Source organism: Dipodomys merriami, unplaced genomic scaffold (genome assembly GCF_024711535.1).
Source record: "Dipodomys merriami isolate MVZ:Mamm:240054 unplaced genomic scaffold, mDipMer1.0.p SCAF_11, whole genome shotgun sequence".
Taxonomy (NCBI): domain Eukaryota; kingdom Metazoa; phylum Chordata; class Mammalia; order Rodentia; family Heteromyidae; genus Dipodomys; species Dipodomys merriami.
Genome location: NW_027202382.1, coordinates 25,945,582 through 25,967,846, shown reverse-complemented (window position 1 = coordinate 25,967,846; position 22,265 = coordinate 25,945,582). Strand labels below are relative to the sequence as shown.

Below are 22,265 nucleotides of genomic sequence, written 5' to 3'. Positions count from 1 at the left end.
TCTGATGAGTTCTTCCATTGTGTGGTTCTGTAGTCCTTTGGGCAGCTGGTTGGAACTTATGGATAGCTGGAAAGCATTTACCTTTAAGTTGGCAGTATAGTAATACTACCATATCTGCTCTTACCTTGTTTCTGGCAACTTGTGTCTAAGAGTAGAAGAAGTTAATGGTCAATTTGGAGATGGAGCCATTGTATATAGACAGTAAGTGGATTGTTAGAAACCATAATAACAGTTGCCAGAAATGGAGTGGAAGGAAAAGCTCAATGTAAAAGCAATCTGAAAACACAGATAATTTAGCAATTCAGGTTCAAGGGCCCTGAGCCAGAGGTGAGGCTATTCTCAAGAGTCTTGACATTTTAGCTTGGAGGAAAGGAGGTAAAAGACTCCTGTGAATAGATGCAAGTAAAGCTCAGCTGTGCTTGAAGTAAAAAAGGAATGATTGATAAACTTTTCCCATCTTCTTGTCCTAGTCATTTTTCTGTTGATAATGATATAATACCAGACAGATAAGTTACAAAGAAAAGATGCTTATTTTGGCTCACAGTTCTGGCCCATAGTTGAATGCCATCGTCTGGTGATGGCCTTGTTGGCAGAGTCCTGAGGTGGTACAGGGCATCTGTCACATGTTAGAGATGGGGTTTGCATGTGCTACTGTGTTTTGGTCTCCTTTTTATAAAGCACTGGTATTAACTGGATGTGATGGCCTATGCCATCTGGCATCCCAGCCCTTGGGAGCCTGAGGCAGGAGTAACAAGAGTTCAAATACGTCTGTGGCTATGTAGTCTCAAAACACAATATTAAATCATGGGAGCCCCACTAAGCACCCTGGTTGAATTAAATTTCTACCCTCTTAACAGCTTACAGTGGGGATTAAAACCCCAACAAGAGTTTCAGAAAAGGGAAAAACCATTCTAATTGTAACATTCTTTTTTAAAGTCTTATAAATATTGTCATGGTCTCCAAAGAAAAGCAATCCTGAGGAATTTCTAGATTGTAGCTTGCTAATATCTCATGTACTCTTTACAACTCCTCACTTGCTGTTTACCATGTCTTGTGATAGTGGATATCTTATGCTGTAGTAAGCACACCTAGTTGTCTCAGATTATTCACTTAAAGCATGTAGGGAGGGTAGAGATCAAAGATTTTTGAGCACTGTTATGCAATATAGTTATTTTGTGTGTGCGTTTAACTTAGGCACTTTACACAAGCCAACAAAAGAAAGAAAAGATAACTATTTGGATGGTGGTGGTGAATCTGACTACTTTTACTCAGTAATAAATAGTGTGACCTAAAGGGAGTGTGAGCTGGGAGACAGGACTGTGCTTGCCACTTGTTAACACTGGGTTTTTTTTTGGGTTTTTTTGGTTTTTTTTTTTTTTTTTGGGTCCGGTCGTGGGGCCTGAACTCTGGGCCTGGGCACTGTCCCTCAGCTCTTCAGCTCAAGGCTAGCACTCTACCACTTGAACCACAGCGCCACTTCCAGCTATTTTTTTTATGTGGTGCTGAGGAATCGAACCCAGGGCCTCGAGCATGCAAGGCAAGTGCTCTACCACTGAGCCACCTTTCCAGCCCCTTAACACTGGGTTTTATGGACCACTTTATCTCAGCTGGCTGAGAGTGACTTAGTTGCTAAGAATGGTATGACTTGAAACACAAGCCAACCACTTCCACCCAGTGCACAGCCAAAGAATCACTGGTAGGTGGTCTCTTCCTATTAGAGGAAATCAATGGATTAGTGCCCATATTCTTGCCTTTGAAAGCTTTTTTAAAAGCTAATTTTGACCATTCATGATTTTCAAATCCTGTGCTATATTCTGTCATTTTAAAGTTCCCTCATGGAAACTGACATGTCACATACATAGTATGATATACACTAAAGATAGAAAACCTACTTAATGTCATTGCCAAATGTTCAATTACAGGGAAGCTAGTGGAGCAGAGGAAGCTCAGAGAAGCAGCCGTAGTTCTGGAACAGTATGCCCAGGTGAGCTCTCCTCACCCCCTCTTGTACCTCAAATCTGGAACTTTGTGAGTGCTGATAGGATGCCACAGGCAAAAAATTATACTTCTAATCTCATATAATAGGGTGCAGTCAAAATGCAGGTGCATTACAATTTTACATAAAATTAACTTCAACCTATGTGATGATTCATATGCAACATAATTTCTTGTTGAGACTTAAGTTCTTTTTTTAAAAATTTTATTGTAAAGGTGATTTACAGAGGGGTTACAGTTACATAAGTCAGGTAATGAGTACATTTCCTTTTGAACAGTGTCATCTACTCTGTTGTTCTCTCCGTTTTTTCCCTCCTGTCTCCCCTCACCTCCAAGTTGTATAACTCATTTCCAACATAATGTCTAGTGAATATCAACAGAACTACAAGCACTGAAAATTGATCAACAATCTAAAGGCTAGAATTAAAGATGTTTCAGGAGAACACATAGAGTTAAATCTCCTTGAATTTAGTAAGAGTTAATATCAAAAGCACAAGTAACCAAAATACAATCCAAATTTTGAACTTCACAAAAATAAGCATTTTGTTTATCAAGAAGATAAAAAGCTTGGCAATCTTATGCCTACAATCTTAGTTATTTTGGCAGTCAGAATTTGGAGAAACTTGTATGAAATTTGCCCAGTAAAGACATGAAAATGGGATCCCGTGCTGGGAAATATGGCTTAGTGGTAGAGTGTGTGCCTTACATGTTTGATTCCTCAGTACCACATAGACAGAAAAGGGCAGAAGTGGAGCTGTGGCTCAAGTGGTAGAGTAATATCTTTGAGCAAAAGAAGCCCAGGGATAGTGCCTGGGCCAGGAGTTCAAGCCCCAGGACTGGCAAAAAAGATGGAATCCTATCTTAACCAACAGCTGGATGCATTGGCACACCTATCTTCTAGCTATGTTGTAGTCTGAGAGTTAGAGGATAATGATTCCAGTACAGTCAAGGCTTAAATGCAGTACTCCATCTCAATAAGCCAATTCTATGACATATACATATCATCCTAGCTCCATGGGAAGCATATATAGGTTAGATCTAGGTCAGCCTAAGTATGCACAGAAGACCCTATCCAAAAAGACACTAAAAGGACTGAGTGGCCAAGTAGAATGCCTTCCTAGCAACTGTTCAATTTCTTAGTACCACCAAAACAATGTAAAGAACTAATAGAATAGAAAAAAAAAAATTGCAAATCTGATATATCTGGTAAGAGTTTAAAATCCAGAATATTTGAAGAATTGTTTTAACTCTACAAAAATTAAGGCCATTTAAAAATGAACATAGATCTTCTCCAAAGAAGAAACATAAAAATGAAACTTGGGGAAAAATTGCAAATAAAGAAAACTTATAGTACTATTGTAGTCTGTTAACATTTTTCAGCATGGTCTTGTGCACAGTTAGGGAGTCCACCTAATCTTACTGATTCAGGCTTGGTGGTGACACTGGGGAAACAAGCATTTCTTATGTGACTGGTGAAATTGCTTTCCAGTGCTGTAAAAGGATCATACCTTCTGTTTTGTCATCATTTCCAGAAGATACCCTCCTTTGTTTTACCTCAGTGTTTATGGAGATTGATACTGTGAATGTATTGAGCCTGGCATGATGCTGAGAACTGTGGCTGTAAGGGATAAGGCTAGCTGGGGAGGTGGAGGCAGCTCTGTTACAGTTGCTTATGGTGATGTGAGATGCTTGCCTCATTCACCTGTTGTCTTCCTTGTTGTTTCCTGTCAGGATTATGAAGAAGCTGTGCTCTTGCTTTTAGAAGGAGTTGCCTGGGAAGAAGCCTTGAGACTGGTAAGAAATGTTTAAAAATTCTCTATTGGGTGCTAAGCAGAGAATGAGACCAAAGAGAACGTTATCAGTTGGAATTACGTGATATATCTGTGTAATTAAAGAGAAATGGCTGAGACTCCTAGTCTAAGGATAAGCAGTGTTTTTTTAAAGCATTTAAAAAATTTAACCTTAAAATTTTTGGGGGCTGGGAAGGTGGCCCAGTGGTAGAGCGCTTGCCTTGCATGCATGAGGCCCTGGGTTCGATTCCTTAGCACCACATAAACAGAAGGGGAAGAAAAAGCCGGAAGTAGTACTGTGGCTCAAGTTGTAGAACGCCAGCCTTGAGCTGAAGAGCTGAGGGACAGCGCCCAGGCCCAGAGGTCAGGCCCCACAACTGGCAAAAAAAAAAAAAAAAAAAGTTTCTATTTAAAAATGTTTGGAATTATTTTTCTGATTGTGATGTACTCTTTTCTCTTAGTGTTGTTTGCCTTTTTTTTTTTTTTTAATGCTGAAATGAGTGAAAATTACTTGGCTACCCAATAGGAGGCTTGGCTCCTCAGGAGAGTATCTTGAACATTGCTGAAAGGGACCTATGATTTTCCTAGTATCTTAACTCTTAGTAACTAAGAGTTTTTTCCTACCTGTAACTGTTGTATTTTTTCCTTTTTAGGTATACAAGTATAATAGACTGGATATTATAGAAACCAACATAAAGCCTTCCATCTTAGAAGGTGAGGCTTACATTTTAGTAATATGCCTCTTTTAGAAGATCAGAGAAGGGGAGAAGAAAGATATGAGAGCACTCTGTATTATTGCACTTTTAATAGGTAGACTCAACCAGAACTTCAAGATATATGCTGAGCCTTTAAATTGTGACATATAAGAGATCTCAATGTTAGAAACCTCCATTAAGAATCAATCTTGGTTGGGCTGGGAAGGTGGCTCAGTGGTAGAGTGCTTGCCTTGCATGCATGAGGCCCTGGGTTCGATTCCTCAGCACCACATAAACACAAAAGGCTGGAAGTGGCACTGTGGCTCAGTAGAATGCTAATCTTGAGCTGAAGAGCCCAGGCAGGGATAGCACCCAGGCCTAGAGTTCAAGGCCCATGACCGACCAAAAACAAGAATCTTGTTTGGAAATGGAGCTGTGGCTCAAAGTTATAGAGTACTACATTAGCTGAAAAAGCTCAAGCATTTAGGTTCTGAGTTCAAGTCCCGTGACTAACAGAAAAAAGCATCTTGATAAATAGGTTTGGTTTTAGGGCAAGCCTGTCTGCTTGGGTCTCTCCAATATCCTCAACCAGATCAAACCAAATTCTAGCCCCTCTGGACTCTGTGTCAGTTGACTGCTGGCACTGAGGTGGGTTGTACAGTGTGGACGAAAAAGAAATATTTGTGTTAATATTTGAGAATAGCTGGTAAATTTGAATACAAGCAACATAGTATTACATCAATTATATTTCCTCCATCTAATGATTGTTTTATGGCTATGTGAGACAATATTCTTTCATTATTGTTTTAGAGATAAGTGCTAGAGTATTTAAGAATGAAAGATTACATTTACAACTTAATTTCAAAAGATTCCATAAAAGTAACAATGTGTGTGTGTGCTTGTGTGTGTGTGTGCACTTGCACGCACGTGCATGTGCAGGTATATACGTTACACATATGCACAGAGTTACAGCAAATAAAAAATGGCAGAATATTAAGGATAAATAAATCTTAAGTGAAGGGTACTGGTGTTCGTTGAACTGTGACAACTCCTATGTAGGCTTGAAAATCTTTGCAAGTAAGGTTTATTGCTTGTTACCTGTTTCCATTGCCCGTTTCCCTGGCATACTTTTTGAACTGTTTGCTTCAGTTATCACTAACTAGGTATGGAAAGTGTTCTTTTTGGCCTAGTAATTATCTTTTAGCTAATTCTTGGATTTTCACCATTAATGAGAACCTAAAAAAAATGGTATTAATTCATCTACATACACCTAACACCGATAAATAAAATGTCCCTAGATATAATACCATTTTGAGGTTTTCATATATTCTCCTTTTTCTCTCAGTTATTTTCAGAAATCATTAAAAGACATGTATTCTAAACTTGTGAGCATTTCAATGAAAGGTTTAGGAAGAAATGTTTAGTAACTTTTTTTTGATAACAGCTTTCTGTTACACTCTTATTTGCACACTTATTTGCACTCTTTTTTGCCTATCTTTTCTTGAGTTAGCTACCAAGTCTTCATTCAGGTGATTTTGCATATTCAGTGATAGAAAGTATTTTGGGGTAATGTTGATGACCCAATGGATTCACTATTTTGAGTTTATTAAAGGGAGGAAAAAAATCTTGTTTGGAAGGCTTACTTACCTTTTTCTTTTTGTTGAATTTTAATCCCTTTTCAGTCTCTCCCTAATTTTTTTTCTTTTTGCTTAAATATTACACTCAAATTATTTTCCATTCTGCATCCCTAGCCCAGAAAAATTACATGTTGTTTCTGGACTCTCAGACATCTGCATTTACTCGTCATAAAAAACGCTTACTAGTAGTTCGAGAGCTCAAAGAGCAGGCTCAGCAGGGGAATGTGGGTGAGTACCTTTGTGAAGCCTAGAGATACTTGTAGTAGTGATATTTGCTGCTGTAACAATACCTGAGAGTCGTAATTTATAAAGAAAAAGTTTGACATATGGTTCTGGACATATAAAAGCATGTGCTTTTAGTGAGTGCTTCATGACAGAAAGGCAGATGGATAAATGTAGACATACATGTATAAAAGAATAAGGAGAGGGACCAGGCTTGTTTACAACAATTCCAGTAAGTGCAGCAAGCAGTCTAATTCTGCAGGAGTCAGAATCAATCCTATGAGAAACATCACTCACTCCTCTTGACCTCAGCACCATTAAAGGTCCTAGGTCTCAACACTGGCTCTGAGGATGAAATGTCAATATATCTTATTGAGTGGGACTGTCTGTTCAAATCAGCGCAGTGTTCCTCCTTGCAGTTTTATTTCTGTACCATGACAAAGTTTGAGATCCCTTAGGGACTGTATATGTCTTGTTTGTATGTTGGAGAAGAGCTTTGAGTCTGCACCAAGTATAAAATCAAGGTGCTCTTCCAGATGTACCTACCTGCTCCCCATTAAACCTGAGCACCAACTACTTCTGGGTTTCACAAAATGAATTTCCTCATTCCTCCCTTCCCCCCTCCAATAAAACAGACAAAGAAGAAGGTTGGTTATCTATTGACTTAGCATATTAATAACTGGATTTATTCTGATTTTGAGATCAACTTTGTAACTTTCATTGATCCTTCAATATGTGTGACTGACTATACTAGCAGTCGATCCACTTTAGCAGGGAATGTCTTCATCCACATCTGGTTCTTTTCTAGATGATGATGTGCATCATGGTCAAGAGTCAGACCTCTTCTCAGAAACCAGCAGTGTTGTGAGTGGCAGTGAGATGAGTGGCAAATACTCCCATAGTAACTCCAGGATATCAGCGTATGTATCCATCCAGTCAGTACATTGAACTTCCTCTGGGCAAAAGAAGATTGTGGAAGCACATAGGTTGCATTTGTACTAGGACAATGCAGTGGGCAGGAAAGACATTCTTCTAGGCCTGAAGGAGGTAGTGCAAGGACTGTCCCAGAATACCAGAATACCTTTCCTTTAAATTTAGTTAGTGTGTTCTTATGGAATTCAAGTTGTTTTTCATTGTTCCAAGATAGTATCAGTTCTAACTTCATTTTACTCTATTTCAATCAAAACCTCAACATTTAGTCTTTAGAGTTTTCTTCTTGCTTATAAGACTTACACTGTCTCCCATGTTACATTTTATATGTATGTAAAGACACTTCTTTATAATTCCCCCTAAATATAAATGCAATCTGTGTACTTTGATTTCCCAGCAAGTGTTGACCAACAAGTACATTTTGGTCTGTTTATTCCACAGAGAGCCTCCTTTTAAATAAACTTCTGTATAATTTCTGATAGGCGATCATCTAAGAATCGCCGTAAAGCAGAACGAAAAAAGCACAGCCTCAAAGAAGGGAGTCCCCTGGAGGATCTGGCCCTTTTGGAGGCACTGAATGAAGTGGTACAAAGCATTGAAAAATTGAAAGGTGTGTTCTTGGTGGTGGTGCTGGTGGTGATGATATTGATGAGATTTTGAAGGGCATTGGGAAGGAGGTAGTTTGGTTTTGTTTCGTTGAGACGGGATCTAGTATATATATAGCCTAAGCTAGATTTGAACTATTTTTTAAAATATTATTATCTTTAAGTAGTTGTACAAAGGAGTAACCTTTCATTAAATCAGTTTATGAATACAACGAGTCTTTATTTCTTTTTTTTTTTTTTTTTTGTCAGTGTGGGGCCTCAACTCTGGGCCTGGGTGCCATCCCTCAGCCTACAATGAGTCCTGATCAAACTTTTTAGAAAAATGGTGTCACTTGCGGGGCTGGGAAGTTGGCTCAGTGGTAGAGTGCTTGCCTTGCATGCCTGAGGCCCTGGGTTTGATTCCTCAGCACATCATAAGCAAAAAGAAAAAAGCCGGAAGTGGCGCTGTGGCTCAAGTGGTAGAGCGCTAGCCTTGAGCTGAAGAGCTAAGGGACAGCACCAGGCCCAGAGTTCAGGCCCCACAACTGGACCCCCCCCCAAAAAAAAAAAAATGGTGTCACTTGGTATATGCATGCTAGGTGTATACTTAACTGATTGAGCCATATTCCCTAGCCCTGGTCTAGAACTATTGATCCTCTATACCACCAACCTAGTTCAGCTAATGATGATACAAAAAGTAGTAATGACTAGGCATAGTTCAGTAGATAATTAAGGTATAATTTTCCCAATTTGAGGGAAGGTGAACATTTTTTACCAGAAATGGTCATTTTAGTGTTCACTCATAAACCCAGCCCTTCTCAGCTGGTAACCTAGAAGCCTTCCAATTTAGCATCCACCTAACTGAATTGAAAGGTTAGCACTTAAGGCCAGGGTAAAGGATTGTGTGACACTGCTTCCTGCTTGTTCATAGTGAGTTTGTGTTTTCTTTTGTAATTCATATGTTGAGATACTGTAGCATTAGGAAAGAACAAAATGAAAGACAGCAACTATAGTGTGATGTTAAAAATTTTTTTGCTTGCAAATGAAACTATGGTATTACTCTAACAACAGAGTTGGGTATACAACGTACACTCTCAAATTTCTTTCCAGATGAAGTACACAGTATTTTAAAGGTACTCTTTCTCTTTGAGTTTGATGAGCAAGGAAAGGAATTACAGACAGCCTTTGAGGGTACTCTGCAGTTGATGGAAAGATCACTCCCAGAAATTTGGACTCTTGCCTACCAGCAGATGTCAGCTATGCCTGTAAGTTTTTTTTCAAAGGCAGTGTGTGGTTGGTTTTTCATCATTTTCACAGGTTATTGTAGTCATGTAATCACTAAAAAGTCAAAGCAAAAAACTTTCCTACTCTTAAAACATCATATGCTATAATTGAGTAGGTTTGTGTTTAGACTGTAAGATTTCCTATTTGCCTTTTTCATATTTATTAGTATACCTTGGCAGGAGTATTTCTTCTTTCCAGATAAAGGAAAGCTGTCATGGAAATATGGGGGAGTCTTAGAGTATGGAAGATGAAGTGGAAGGGGAAAAGCTAGCATCAGAGTTGACTTCTCATCTCCTAGTTGGGAAGTTGTGGGGGGTACTAAACAGTTTTGTGTCCAACCAAGAATTCTCATGTTTTACCAGCATTTTATTGTGTCTACCTCTGTTTATTCTTTCCTCCCTCAAGTCTGTTGTGGAGAATTTTGATGTGGATTCAGAATGGCTGGTTATTAGTTAGGGTCCAGTAAGGAAAATGAAAACCATACCTCCTACTTTCTCAGAGTTAAATATATGGTTTGATTAAAAAAGCATTGGTGGGCAGAAAAAGTAAAAGGGAAACACAGGAGGGAGGCTTGGTGTTATATTGTGAGTAACTGAAGGAAGCAGCTCATGGAACAAAGGGAAGAGTTGGGAGATTTTGCAATTCAGAGTGGTGTTCTTGGATCTCTGAGAATACAAAGCTGGCCAGCCAGTCCTGATACTTCTGGGGGCATGCTGGAGCTAGTTCTAAGTGAACAGAGATAAATGAAAACTGAAGTGAGCAATTGCTATTAGAGTAAAGGAAAGCCAATCCCTTCTTCCTTCAACCTTGTATTTTCCCCTGGGCATCCTGGTGGAGTGTTACAGGGAGCCAGCTGATAAAGAGGAGTGGTCAGGCCTCAGAGGCTCTCAGCTCCAAGCTGTGTATGCAGGGCATGCTGATTAGAGATAAGACGCTGTAATCATCTCACTGGTTAGAAACACACTGGCTTAATGAGTTGATTTCATCTATTAGAAGTGGGGATACTTCCCCTGGATATGTTTTTAAGGTTAGACAGGAGTGTGGATATGGAAACACTTTATTAACCATAGAAGTAAAAGCAACTAAAAATTAGGACCCCCACAAATGCTTGGATTTGTTATATTTCCTAGAAGGAAAAATGATCATCATCTTTAAAGCTGTGATGATTTAGATGAACAGTTTTGAATGTCTGATCCCTTTGTCTGCTCAGACAACATTTGATTCTAAGGCATCAGCTACATAAATCTTGCAGGGAAAATGATAAGGAATTTTTAAAATTTTTTAGTGCTTGTCCTGGGGCTTGAATGCAGGGCTTGGGCACTGTCCCTGAGATTCTCTCTCTCAAGGCTAGCATTCTACCACTTGAGCCACAGCTCCACTTTTGGCTTTTTTTTATAGTTTTTAGTGCATAGAAGGGTCTCACACTTTCCTGCCCAGGCTGGCTTTGAGCAGTGATCCTCAGATCTCAGACTCCTGAGTAGCTAGGATTACAGGAATGAGCCACCAGTACTTGGCTGCCCCGTTTTGCTTCATGATGTATGGGAATGGATTTTCAGGATACCATGAGTCACTTGAAATGCTGTTGAGCTCATGGCATTACTCCTGAGAATATGCTGCTAAGTAATGCATGTAGAGATGAATGAGGACAAATCAGCGGGCTGGTGTCTACCATCTATCTGCCTGGAGGCTTGCTGCAGGCATGGATTTCTGTGAAGTCTTGTGCAGAGTTTGTGTTACGCATATAAGATGCTTACCTTTTAATACCAAAAAAATGTTTCCCCAAGTTTTTGAGTATAGTAGATAACTCATGTTCTATAGTCTCTCGTATTTTTCCCCTCATTAGGATATGATTTGCTTTTTTCTAAAAGGTAAATTATATGCTATTGTAGAGTGCTACTTTACCTTGCCTCCATCATTACCTTGTTCTTCTGAGAGAAAAGTGACTTAGGAGATTTGAGTTGAAAGTGGAGCCAAGTAAGCTCACATATGAAATGACAATTACCACGTTGATACCATACTAAAGAAAATACCAGGCTGCTTACTGCTGGTAGAAGTTTGGCTTTTGGTTTTTAAATCATCAGAAGTGTTAAGATAATCTTTGGTGATCTAGTCTATTTTCTGTTTAGGTTCTAGGTCCAAATTCTACTGCAAACAGCATCATGGCCTCTTATCAACAGCAGAAGACTTCAGTTCCTGTTCTTGGTTAGTATTCCTTTTCTATCGGGGTATTAGGTAGCTGTTGAGATCAGCTGTACAAGGAGATACTGGATATTGACTATGATTCCTCCTCAACTTTGAGATTACATCCTTAATAGATCAATTTAAATCTCTGCTAGTAGTGTCTTGGTGGGGGCAGGGATCCAATATAACATTAAATATATAATTTAATAACTTTTTTAGTGACATTGACATACACTTGTCATATACATCATAGTTGCAGTTTGAGTTCAAACTGTCTCTATGTACATACACATTTGAAAATATGTTCTGAACCATCAATTTTTGGTTTTATAGATGCACATTACATCTTAGAGACATTTTCATGATTTTTCTAAGAACTAGAAGAACTGGGCCGTTTTATTACCAGTATGATTGATAATACAATTTTTAAAAAAGTCCAAAAAAGTTAATATTTTATCTTTATTTTCTGTTATACCTCAAATATTTTGCTCGCTGGGAAGAGATGGTTCTCACATAAATACTTATTACTAGACATTGCAAGCCCATAAAGCTTTATTTTAAAAATTGGCTAGAAAATTGTAACAGATAGATTTGTCATTTGCATATTTGCTTTTCAGGTGGATTACTCAAACATCCCAGTCTTTCTTGGTTTTAAAAAATCGTGGTGTGTTCTAAAATAATTGGCCTTCTTTTTTTTCCCGGTTGTTGGGCTTGAACTCTGGCCCTGGGTGCTGTCCCTCAGCTCTTCAGCTCAAGGCAAGCGCTGTACCGCTTGAGCCACAGTGCCACTTCCAGTTTTCTAGTGGTTTTATTCAAGATAAGAGTCTCAAGGACTTTCCTGCCCAGACTGGCTTTGAACCTTCATGCTCAGATCTCAGCCTCCTGAGTAGCTAGGATTACAGGCGTGAGCCACTGACGCCTGGCTAATTGGCCTTCTTTTAATGCTCTTATTTTCATCTTTCAACACTTTTTTCATCTGGCAACACTTTTAATTTTTTTTATTTAAATGCTGTGCTATGGTAGCATTTTAGATGACATTTGGAGTAGCCCCTGGGGATTAAAATTGTCTACTAGCATGTGTTGCCTGCCTTCACCTCAACTAAACTGCATCTGTACAGTAACTACTAGTGTCTTAGTTTCCTTCTCTTCTGGAGTATGGCAACCTGCTTTTTGGTGAGAATTCAACACATACACTTATTTCTGAGATGCTAAAAATTAACTGTGGACCTAAGGCCATTTGGCAATTATTTATTTTGTCCTATCCTTTGCTGCTGGCCTGATGATAGTCTTGAGGACAGGCTCAGTCACACAATCCCTGGGTGTTCTAGTCAGCTTCCCCACTTCAAAGAGTACCTCTGCTTCCTACTGAGCCAAAAATACTAAGATACTGACAGCTTCTCTTCTGAGTGTTGGTTATCAGTGTACTGTGGTTGCAAGGTTGTGTAAGAAAAGGGAGGTTCTTACAACAATAGTAGTTGGTAAGCTACTCACAAAATCAGTCCCCCTCAAGTCTTCCTTAGCTGCCTTGGATAGTGTCATTTGTTCTCCCCTTACCCCAGAGCAGTATTAGCAACTTTTGATGAATCATTTTCTTCAATTGCTTCATTAAGTGGATTAGATTAAGTGATATTAGAAAAGGGCTTGCATCATAGCTTGAGTTGGATTTGTTTTATTACATTTTTTTAAATAAGTGGTTCAAGTGAGAACAATTTGACTATAAAAAGGACTGAGGTCTTTGGAAAAATTGAAGTTTTTAAAAGTATTTTTGTAAACTGACTTTTTGTACCATGAAATTCAAACATGGAAATGTGAAAGCGCTCACATCCTGCTGTCACACAGTTTGTCAGAATCCATTCCTTCTGGAAAGCCAGCACTTGGTATTTATTCTTAGTTAAGTCTAGACTTGTTTCATTTTCAAAATAAGATAGGATATTTTTATAACATTTCTTAAAATAGACTCAAACTTTATTCACTGTGAAATTATGGATCTGTTGGCAAGTTACCTGTGAATCAGTATTAATATTGTTACATAACTGAAAGCTCTGGTGGGCTTTTGCCTGTCAGGTGGAGTTCACTGATAGTTAAGTATTATGTGTAAGTACAGAACTCCACAGTAGTGGAGAGTATGAATTATAAAATATGTCAACCTACCAAAATTTCACAGTTTTTAGTCATAGGATATGTTTATGTAAATTGAGAAAACCATTTTTTTTTAATTTTTATTTATTTTTTATTGTGAAAATACTGTACAGAGGGGTTACAATTACCTGGGCAAGATAATGAGTACATTTGTTATCAAGCATTGTAGCCTCCTCCTTTGTTTCCCCTTCCCATCCCTTCCCAACCTCCCAATCATGATTATTTTAACATCTTGAGCATTTTTTTTTTCTGTCAGTCATGAGACTTGAACTCTGGGCCTGGGCACTGTCCCTGAGCTCTTCAGCTCAAGGTGAGTGCTCTACCACTTGAGCCACAGTGCCACCTATGGTTTTCTGGTGGTTTATTGGAGATAAGAGTCTCACTGACTTTCCTGCCCGGGGTAGCTTTGAACCGCAATCCTCAGATCTGAGCCTCCTGAATAACTAGGATAACAGGCATGAGCCACTGGTGCCCAGCAAGCATTTTCTTATATTGTTAAATATTCCTTGAAAACGCATGTTAATATCTGGTATGTACAGGTGTTCTGCTGGAATTTAATCACAAATTTGAAGAAAGGATATTATCCTTGTGTGCATTATTTTCCACAGCTCTTGTTTCCTGTCTGGTTCCTAATTAGATAAGAAGCTCCACAAATCTCCCTGCAAGAGTGTTTGAAAGTTTTAGTTTGCAATTCCCCCAAAAAAACAAGCTCACTTTTTAAAATAGGGCTTTTGTTTTTGGCATTAGAGTTGGAACTCAATGCCTCACACTTGCTAGTGAACCACCCTTCACCACCCACACTTCCAGCTTTTTTGAGATGGGTCCATCCAGGCTACACCACTGTTTCTGCATCCTGGAAAACTGGGATGACATGCATGTGCCCACCTTTTTACTGAGTAATTTGGGATCTTTCTAACTGTCTGCCCAAATTGGCCTTGAATCACAGTCCTTCAATCTTTACCTCATGAGTAGCTAGGAAGCAAGGGTATGTTTATTTATTTATTATCATCAAGTACTTAACTCTGTCCATGGACTTTTCCTGCTATGTACATTCCACTTTGTTTACTATTATTAACTGGAAACAGGTGTTACATGTGATAAACCTCACAGATCTTAGGTTTATAATTTAATTTTTAATAAATCTGTACTACAGCTGTGTAATCACCTCCTCTCATAAAATGCAGAAGCTTCTACTTTGAATCACTTGCCTAAAGTTAAGTATGGATTTTTTCCTCAGGTCAGGGCCACTAGGCTATGTTTGGCTCTGTTTACTCTGACTGGAGATTCAAGAACAGGCATAGTAACTCTGGCCATGATGTTTGTCTTGGAGCTGTAAAACCTAATCACCTAATTTGACATAGAATTACTACCTCAGCCCCCCCTCCCCCCAGCCATAGTAGGTTTGACTATAACTCTTTTCTTCCTTTACAGATGCTGAGATTTTTATACCACCAAAGATTGACAGAAGAAATCAATGGAAACTGAGCCTACTAGAGTGATCTACCCCAGTTAGGAAGGCACCAACAGAGACAAGTTCCCACTTATTCCATGTCCCTCCAGCCAGCTCTTCCTTGCTCCTCTAGACGCCCAGCATTGAGACATGGGAAGTACAGTGGTAGAAAGTACAGTGCTGAAAGTTGCTATCTGCACCAGACCTCAGCATAGAGCAGTTCTCTTTTTGTAATTTGAGTGTACATAGTAATCACTAGCAAAACTTTTAGTAAAAGTTTCAGCCAGTATGTCATATTTTTTTAAGAATTGCTGTTCTTGTATTTAGTGCTGTTTAAGAGCATGATTATTTATGGTAATCATGAGATAGGTCTCATTCCCAGTTACAGATCTGATTTGTACTGCAGCCTTGGCAAATCATGTAATGACTAGTACCTCAGTTCTTGTTAATGGGGAATGGTATTTCATGGCGTCTACCTCAAAAATACGAAGACAAGTAAAATAATGTTTTGGATTTTTTGTTTGTTTGGTTTTTGTTTTTGAGATAGGATCTCACTGTGTAGGCCAGGCTAGCCTCAAATTCATGATCCTCCTGCCTCAGCCTCCCAAGTGCAGGGATTGATTATATAAGGCCCAGTGTAACATAATGTTTCTGAGTAGTTTTAAGTTGCTAAAATAGAGCATTTGTATGTAAATAGCTAACAAAATTTAGCAAGACATAATCATTTAACTGATTTTGTTCACTTTAAAGTAGAATAAAAAGATGTTTCATGTTACTAGGTCATGTGCTTCCCATTTACTTGGGTTGAGCTTCCCTTCCTATAGTTAAACCATTATTATAGAGACTATTTATTGCTAGAGATTCAGCAGTCTTAGAACAGGTTAGAATTTCAGAGCTTGGTAAGCAGTGAGGGGTATATGGTGTGCATGGTTGGAATGCTTTGTTCTACAAATTCTGCTTTAAACAAAATGTTTTCATCTGTGTCTAGGCCATCTAATTTACTTTTCTTTCTGACCCCTGTTTTCTTTCTGACCTCTGTTTCATTCAGTTTCCAAAAGAACTTTGTTATTTTCTTTGGAAAAATTGAGAATGTTTTCTCCTTTTTGGCAAGTCTAGAAAAAGCTCAGTTTATTTTGACAAGAATTCTGTGGCTGATCCTTGGGTAAGGTTAAATTTCTCCCAGACTTTTAATATCAGAACCTTAATTGCTGTTTGCTAAGGAAATGGTGCTTTTGATCCTCAGAGTGTACAGTATATACTATAGAGTAGTGTTACCTGAAATAAAATTAACTATTACTATAATTAATTTTTTAATTCTTTTTGCTGGTTGTTTTTGTTAGTTGATTGATTTGGTTTGGAATAGTAGTACTTTGGTTTGAACACAGAGCTTTACCACTTGTCATATCCGCAGCTCTTTTTTTAGTTATTTTTCCAATGGGGTCTTAGATTTTTTTTCCTGGGGCCAGCTTCAGACTGTGTTCTTCCTGCATATGCCTCTTTAGTTTAGCAGGGATGACCATATGTACCACCATGCCTGGCCTACTTTTCCCCAGGCTAGCTTCAAACCACAATTCTCTCAATGTCTGCAGCCTGAGTAGCTAGAATTTCAGGAGGAAGCCCCTGTACCTGGCTAGTAAAAAGTTAGGTATAGAGTATAGGGCTATTCACTATGTGTAATTTGAAAGTTTTCACACAACAGTAATAGAAAAACAAGTGTATTGTACCTTGGGAGAAGTCTACTTTTGGATTCATGCCCATAATAGATTTGCAGTAATTAGATGCTCAACTTCTGAAAGGCTATAAAGACTTGGCAAGGATAAGTGAATATAATAACTTCAGAGCATTTTTTTCATTTGCTGTAGTGTATTTTAATAGGAAAGGAACTCAGGCTGAAGGACTGGATGTAGAAGTAAATGTGTCTTAATAATGGTGTGGATTTTCATGGATTCTCAGTTTCCTTAAAGTAGTGAGTTATAGCAGTAAGAATTAATTTGTTTGCATCATGCAGACGACTGTCAATTACTGTCTTATGGAGCAGGAATGAACTTCGTTCACTTCAAAAAGAAGTTTACCTATATGAAAGGGGAAATCTGTATAAATTCTCATTCTCTGAGGAGGAGCTACCTCTGTAAGTACCTTGCTTATGACATGATACACTTTGTCTTCCATTCACCATGATGGCTTAAGAAGAATTGCTATTGTGATATAAGTGACTGGGAGTTAGGAAAAGGCACAGTTAGAAGTCAGACCTCTTCATTAACAATGTCCAGGCTGTCAGAATGGCTGGTGAGGTAGGAAGTGTGACCTGCAGCTTTGTGTGTTGAACTTTCTTCCCGTTAGTGTTTGTGGAAAGGAAGCTTATCCCTGCAGCACTTAGCCTAGTCTGCATTTCCTTTCCAAGCTGTTGTAATAAAGTAGTTCCTAAAGGGGAATGCATACAATAAAGGATGGTAATTTTAGGGGAGGTCTCTCCTCAAATTAAGTGTGGTTCATCCTCCCCACCACCACCTCTCCACTTTTAGCAAATGCTAATTTAAAGAGGTTGCATAAGTTAGGAAATAGACACACTGAGGAGGGAACATGAGGGGTGTTTAATGCTATAGGAAAGTATGTATCAGATCAGCTCCCTGTGTGTGGAATAGGTGCTCTCCAGGGTGGCAAGCACACTGCCACAGTGGCTCTACCTATTCAGTTCAGAAGCACCTTCTGTAAAGGAAGAAAGGCCCATGTTCCTCATATTCGAAGCGGTGGACCCACAGTGGTTGGAAACCCTGAAGTGAGGCCAGGATAGAGCCCCCAGTCCACACTGCAGTGTCTCTCTCCGGCAACACATTTACCTGTGGGTTGTCATTGGGGCACATGCTGCTCAGCTCCTTCTGCAGGCGGTTAGGGAAACCACTGAGCATAGTGCTACCCCCGCAGAGCAGGATGTTCCCCATGAGGTCTCGTTTGAGGGCGATGTCACACTTGTTCAGGCAGGACACAGTCTGGGTGTGGAGCCCCAGTTGCATAGACTTGATCAGAGATGGCTTGAAGAACATTTCTGAGCAAAGGAACCTCTCTTGGCCCAGGTGGATCTCTTTCCCATCAGGTAGAGTATACTGAATTTCATGATCAGTGCGTGCTACCTTCTTCTCTTCAATAGGGTCTAGGGCCACAAAGCAGCATTTCTTCTTGATGTCCTCCACAATGCTCATCTGTTCCTCAGTAAATTGTTTTCCTGTGTCATTCATCAGGTTCTTGAGGTAGGCTGTCAAGTCATAGCCTGCATAATCCAGCCTTCCAGTGATGCTGGGCAAAGGGTAGCCCTCATAGATTGGGACTACATAGGAGACTCCATGGCCGACCTCTACCACCAGGCCTGAGGTTCTCCCATAGGAGTACATGGACAGGCGGGACTGGTAGGCGATATGCATTGCAGGTGTGTTGAAAGTTTCAAACAGCATCTCAGCGTACTTCTCTCGGTTGGTGTGGGGACTCAGGGGAGGATCTGAAACCAAGACTGCGTGCTCTTCTGAGGCGATCTTCATTTCTTGTTGGAAGAGATATTCCCAGATGTCCTGCACTGTATCCCAGTCCACAATGATGCCATGTCTCAGAGGATTAATCAGCTTGAGACGAACTTCTGGATTGCGGAGTTCCTGCCCCACAAACGTCTCCTTGCGATTATCCCCAGTCTTGGCAGTCTCCATGTAGGGCTTGCCCACTGTTGTTGAGATCTTGTGAGTGGGCTTGGGTAGGCCAGCAAAGCCACATTTACAGTAGCCAGTGCCAAGGTCCACTACCACTGCTTTGGTCACCTCTATTTTGCCCCTGTCCTTAGATGTTGATTGCATAGCTTCCTGTGACTCAGAACTGCTTCGGCGAACCCACACTGCCCGCTTCGCAGGGCCTTCTTTCACAGATGCAGTCTGGAGGAGCTGCGTCTGTAAAGAGGCCTGTTCACCCACCTTCTTGGCAGGTCCATCCCCTATGCTTACTGTCTGTGGAGCCCATATACTTTCAAGAGCCATACTGCTCCCAGAAAGTTCCTCAGTCCCACTGGCTTCAAGGCCTTGAAAGGCCTATATCAGAAGAGAGTAAGAGAATTTTCCCAACAATGACATCACTGATTGTGACAGAAGCCAGTAACCTGGGCCTTTCTAGGTACTGAGAATCGTTGGACATTACTTTTTGTAGTAGGTCTTTTTTGTTGTTGTTGGTAATAAAAGTGATGCACTCGGATTAATACTTATCGAATGTCATGATGTGCAAGGTAGGTTAGACTATAGCAATAAGAAAGAAACTACCAAAATCAGCCTTGGCCGGCTAGGTGACTGAAGCCTGTAATCCTAGCTACTTGGGAGGCAGTGATAGATTGGTTCATGACCCTCCTTAAGAAAAAGCTTCCTGGTATAGCTGGGATGCCACATGAGCTATGGAAGAGAAATAATATTTGGACATACATTTGTGCTTTTCATCAGTTACAGTGTAGGCAGTGAAGTTAGACCCTTGAGTCCTACTAATAAGAACATTGGCTCCTCCAAGAATATTCAGCCAGAGTGGGCACCCCTCCTATCTTGGTGGTTTCCTCTTTGGTATACGTGAACTCTCACCTTGGTGAGACCTAATATGCAGAGGGGGCCTGGTGAGCCCACTGTCAGGACAACCACTGTGGGTTGAGGTCAAACACATCAGTGCCAAGACCTGCCTCATTCCAGAATTCTGCCTTTAGTCGTGCCAGCACCTTATACTTCACCCCAGCCCTGTTCTCTTCATTAGAGGCTTTTGCTACAATGACAACTTCCTCCTTTAAGGAGGGCAGTGCTCCTGGCCTTGTGGAATATAAGAGAAGAAGGCGGCCAAAGGTTCATGAGCTTCGTAACTGCTGGAAACAGCCACAATGGGAGGAAAGTATGCTTAGGTCCCTCAACCTCTAAGGAAGTTTTTGGTGTGCTGGAGTTGGATGAGTAATCACTGTTAAGGGCCGTTTCCTCTTGGACAAGTCATTTGGATTCTGATCCTTGGCCCTGCCTACTTCCAGGATTCTGGAAAATACTTTAGGTGGCTGGTAGGGCACCTAATTTATTATAGCAGCTCAGACATGAGCAGCAGGGGGGTGCGGTCCGTGAACAAGGCAGGAGGTTGGAGGTAAAACCTCCAAGTCCCCGAGTGCTTGGATTTCTAAGCCGTCTGGCAGGTCCTAGAACAAGTCAATTAAGGGGTATGGGGGGGGGGGGAAACTGAGCCACCCCTCTCTGGATGGGCCAGCCCCGTAACGTCAGCGTCACAATTCTAAGTGGTTGCCAAGGCGCAGCCGGAGGTGGACCCCCCCTTCTCCCCACGGAGCTTCCGGAGGCAGACCTGAGACAGGTGAGAGAGGAAGGCAGATGGCGACCCGAAATAGCCCCAGCCCCGTCCCCCTGGGCGCGGCGCAGGGCGACCCTGGAGAGGCGGGCGCGGGGCCCGGGCCCGAGACCGGCGCCCGGGACGCGATTTCCACCTCTCCGCTGAAGGGGAAGCCCAAGAAAGTCCGGAAGATCAAGGCGCTCATCATTGACCTGGGCTCCCAGTACTGCAAGTGCGGCTACGCGGGCGAGCCGAGGCCCACCTACTTCATCTCCTCCACCGTGGGCAAGCGCAGCCCGGAGCTGGCGGCCGACGCGGGCGACACCCGCAAGGAGACCTACGTGGGCCACGAGCTGCTCAACATGGAGGCGTCGCTGAAGCTGGTGAACCCGCTGAAGCACGGCGTGGTGGTGGACTGGGACTGCGTGCAGAACATCTGGGAGTACATCTTCCACACGGCCATGAAGATCCTGCCCGAGGAGCACGCCGTGCTGGTGTCCGACCCCCCGCTCAGCCCCGCGGGCAACCGCGAGAAGTACGCCGAGCTCATGTTCGAGACCTTCCGCGTGCCCGCCATGCACGTGACCTCGCAGGCGCTGCTGTCCATCTACTCGTACGGCAAGACGTCGGGGCTGGTGGTGGAGAGCGGCCACGGCGTCTCGCACGTGGTGCCCATCTCCGAGGGCGACGTGCTGCCGGGCCTGGCGGGCCGCGCCACCTACGCGGGCGGCGACCTCACCAACTACCTGCTGCAGCTGCTCAACGAGGCCGGCCAGAAGTTCACGGACGACCACCTGCACATCATCGAGCACATCAAGAAGAAGTGCTGCTACGCCGCGCTGCTGCCCGAGGAGGAGCAGGGCCTGGGCCTGGAGGAGCTGCGCGTGGACTACGAGCTCCCGGACGGCAAGGTCATCACCATCGGCCAGGAGCGCTTCCGCTGCTCGGAGATGCTCTTCAAGCCCTCCCTGGCGGGCTGCAACCAGCCCAGCCTCCCCGAGCTCACGGCCGCCTGCCTGGCCCGCTGCCAGGACACCGGCTTCAAGGAGGAGATGGCCGCCAGCGTGCTGCTGTGCGGCGGCTGCACCATGCTGGACGGCTTCCCCGAGCGCTTCCAGAGGGAGCTGAGCCGCCTCTGCCCCGAGGACAGCCCCACCGTGGTGGCGGCTCCCGAGAGGAAGACCTCCGTGTGGACCGGCGGCTCCATCCTGGCCTCGCTGCAGGCCTTCCAGCAGCTCTGGGTCAGCAAGGAAGAGTTCGAGGAGCGGGGCAGCGCGGCCATCTACAGCAAGTGCTGAGGGGGGCGGGCCCCACTGGCAGGGTCCTGGGGCTGCGGCCGAGGGCCATCTAAAACATTTAACAGAATTTCACATTAAAGTTTCATATGCAGCAGTGCTGGGCTTCTTGATTGCCGGAACCGGCTTAGACGTGTCGGCACTTGTGGCTCCCTCCTGACAGGAGGATGGGGGTGGGGGGTGGGGGGGCCACCAGGGGAAGGGAACATCCCCACCCCCTCCACCCCTTGCCCAGTGCACTGGGCCATCGTCCCCCTGCCCGCCTCATGAGAGTGACATGAAAGCACAGCCAAGGGAGAATTACTCCAATTAAGGGATCACTCTGCCTGGTTCATTGGTGGATTGGAGGACAGGCAGTCTTCAGCTTGAGTGGGGGCCCATGGAGGAGGGGGGGGTATGCATGGGGCTGGGGTTATTTTTGACTTGGGAAAGAATCGGGTCAAGTCATTTCTTAAGGCCTTGCTCATTAAGCCCTCTCCTGTTGCCCAGAACGAGGCATCCTGCATGGAGTTCAAGGGCCTGCGGCCCACCAGGTCTTGGTGCCAGGCACAGATTCCTGACCCTTTCCTATAGATGGAGATTGCAGTAATTCTTTGGTGAGGTCTATATTCTGCTAGTTGTCAAATTCCCTGCCACACACATTTTTGCTTGATTAGCCTTAGTTTCAGTTGCTTGCAACCCCAAAACATTTGACTGCTACTAACCATAGAACCTCTCTTCTCTACAGAGAGGGAA

General features: G+C 42.3%; 3 protein-coding genes across 5 annotated transcripts in view; 2 read left to right on the top strand and 1 right to left on the bottom strand.

Moving 5' to 3' along the window:
* Positions 1-15,420, top strand: part of Elp1 (elongator acetyltransferase complex subunit 1) — a 51,697-nt gene extending 36,277 nt beyond the window's left edge. For 2 of the 3 annotated variants that reach the window (XM_070011216.1, XM_070011200.1), the window contains exons 29-37: positions 1,923-1,984; positions 3,727-3,789; positions 4,439-4,499; positions 6,232-6,345; positions 7,148-7,259; positions 7,752-7,879; positions 8,964-9,118; positions 11,264-11,339; positions 14,889-15,420. In XM_070011216.1, coding sequence (XP_069867317.1) covers positions 1,923-1,984; positions 3,727-3,789; positions 4,439-4,499; positions 6,232-6,345; positions 7,148-7,259; positions 7,752-7,879; positions 8,964-9,118; positions 11,264-11,339; positions 14,889-14,956 — 839 coding nt within the window. In that variant the 3' untranslated portion in view covers positions 14,957-15,420. The remainder of the gene's footprint in view (positions 1-1,922; positions 1,985-3,726; positions 3,790-4,438; positions 4,500-6,231; positions 6,346-7,147; positions 7,260-7,751; positions 7,880-8,963; positions 9,119-11,263; positions 11,340-14,888) is intronic. The other variant, XM_070011206.1, reaches the window with a different exon arrangement.
* Positions 15,421-17,483: 2,063 nt separating this feature from the next.
* Actl7a (actin like 7A) lies at positions 17,484-18,983 on the bottom strand. The gene has a single exon (XM_070011273.1). It carries the CDS (start codon positions 18,918-18,920, stop codon positions 17,601-17,603), a length of 1,320 nt encoding a protein of 439 aa, XP_069867374.1. The 5' UTR covers positions 18,921-18,983; the 3' UTR covers positions 17,484-17,600.
* Positions 18,948-21,619, top strand: Actl7b (actin like 7B). Its single transcript, XM_070011283.1, has one exon. The coding sequence runs from the start codon at positions 20,277-20,279 to the stop codon at positions 21,531-21,533; it is 1,257 nt and encodes a 418-aa protein (XP_069867384.1). The 5' UTR covers positions 18,948-20,276; the 3' UTR covers positions 21,534-21,619.
* The last annotated feature ends 646 nt before the right edge of the window (positions 21,620-22,265 follow it).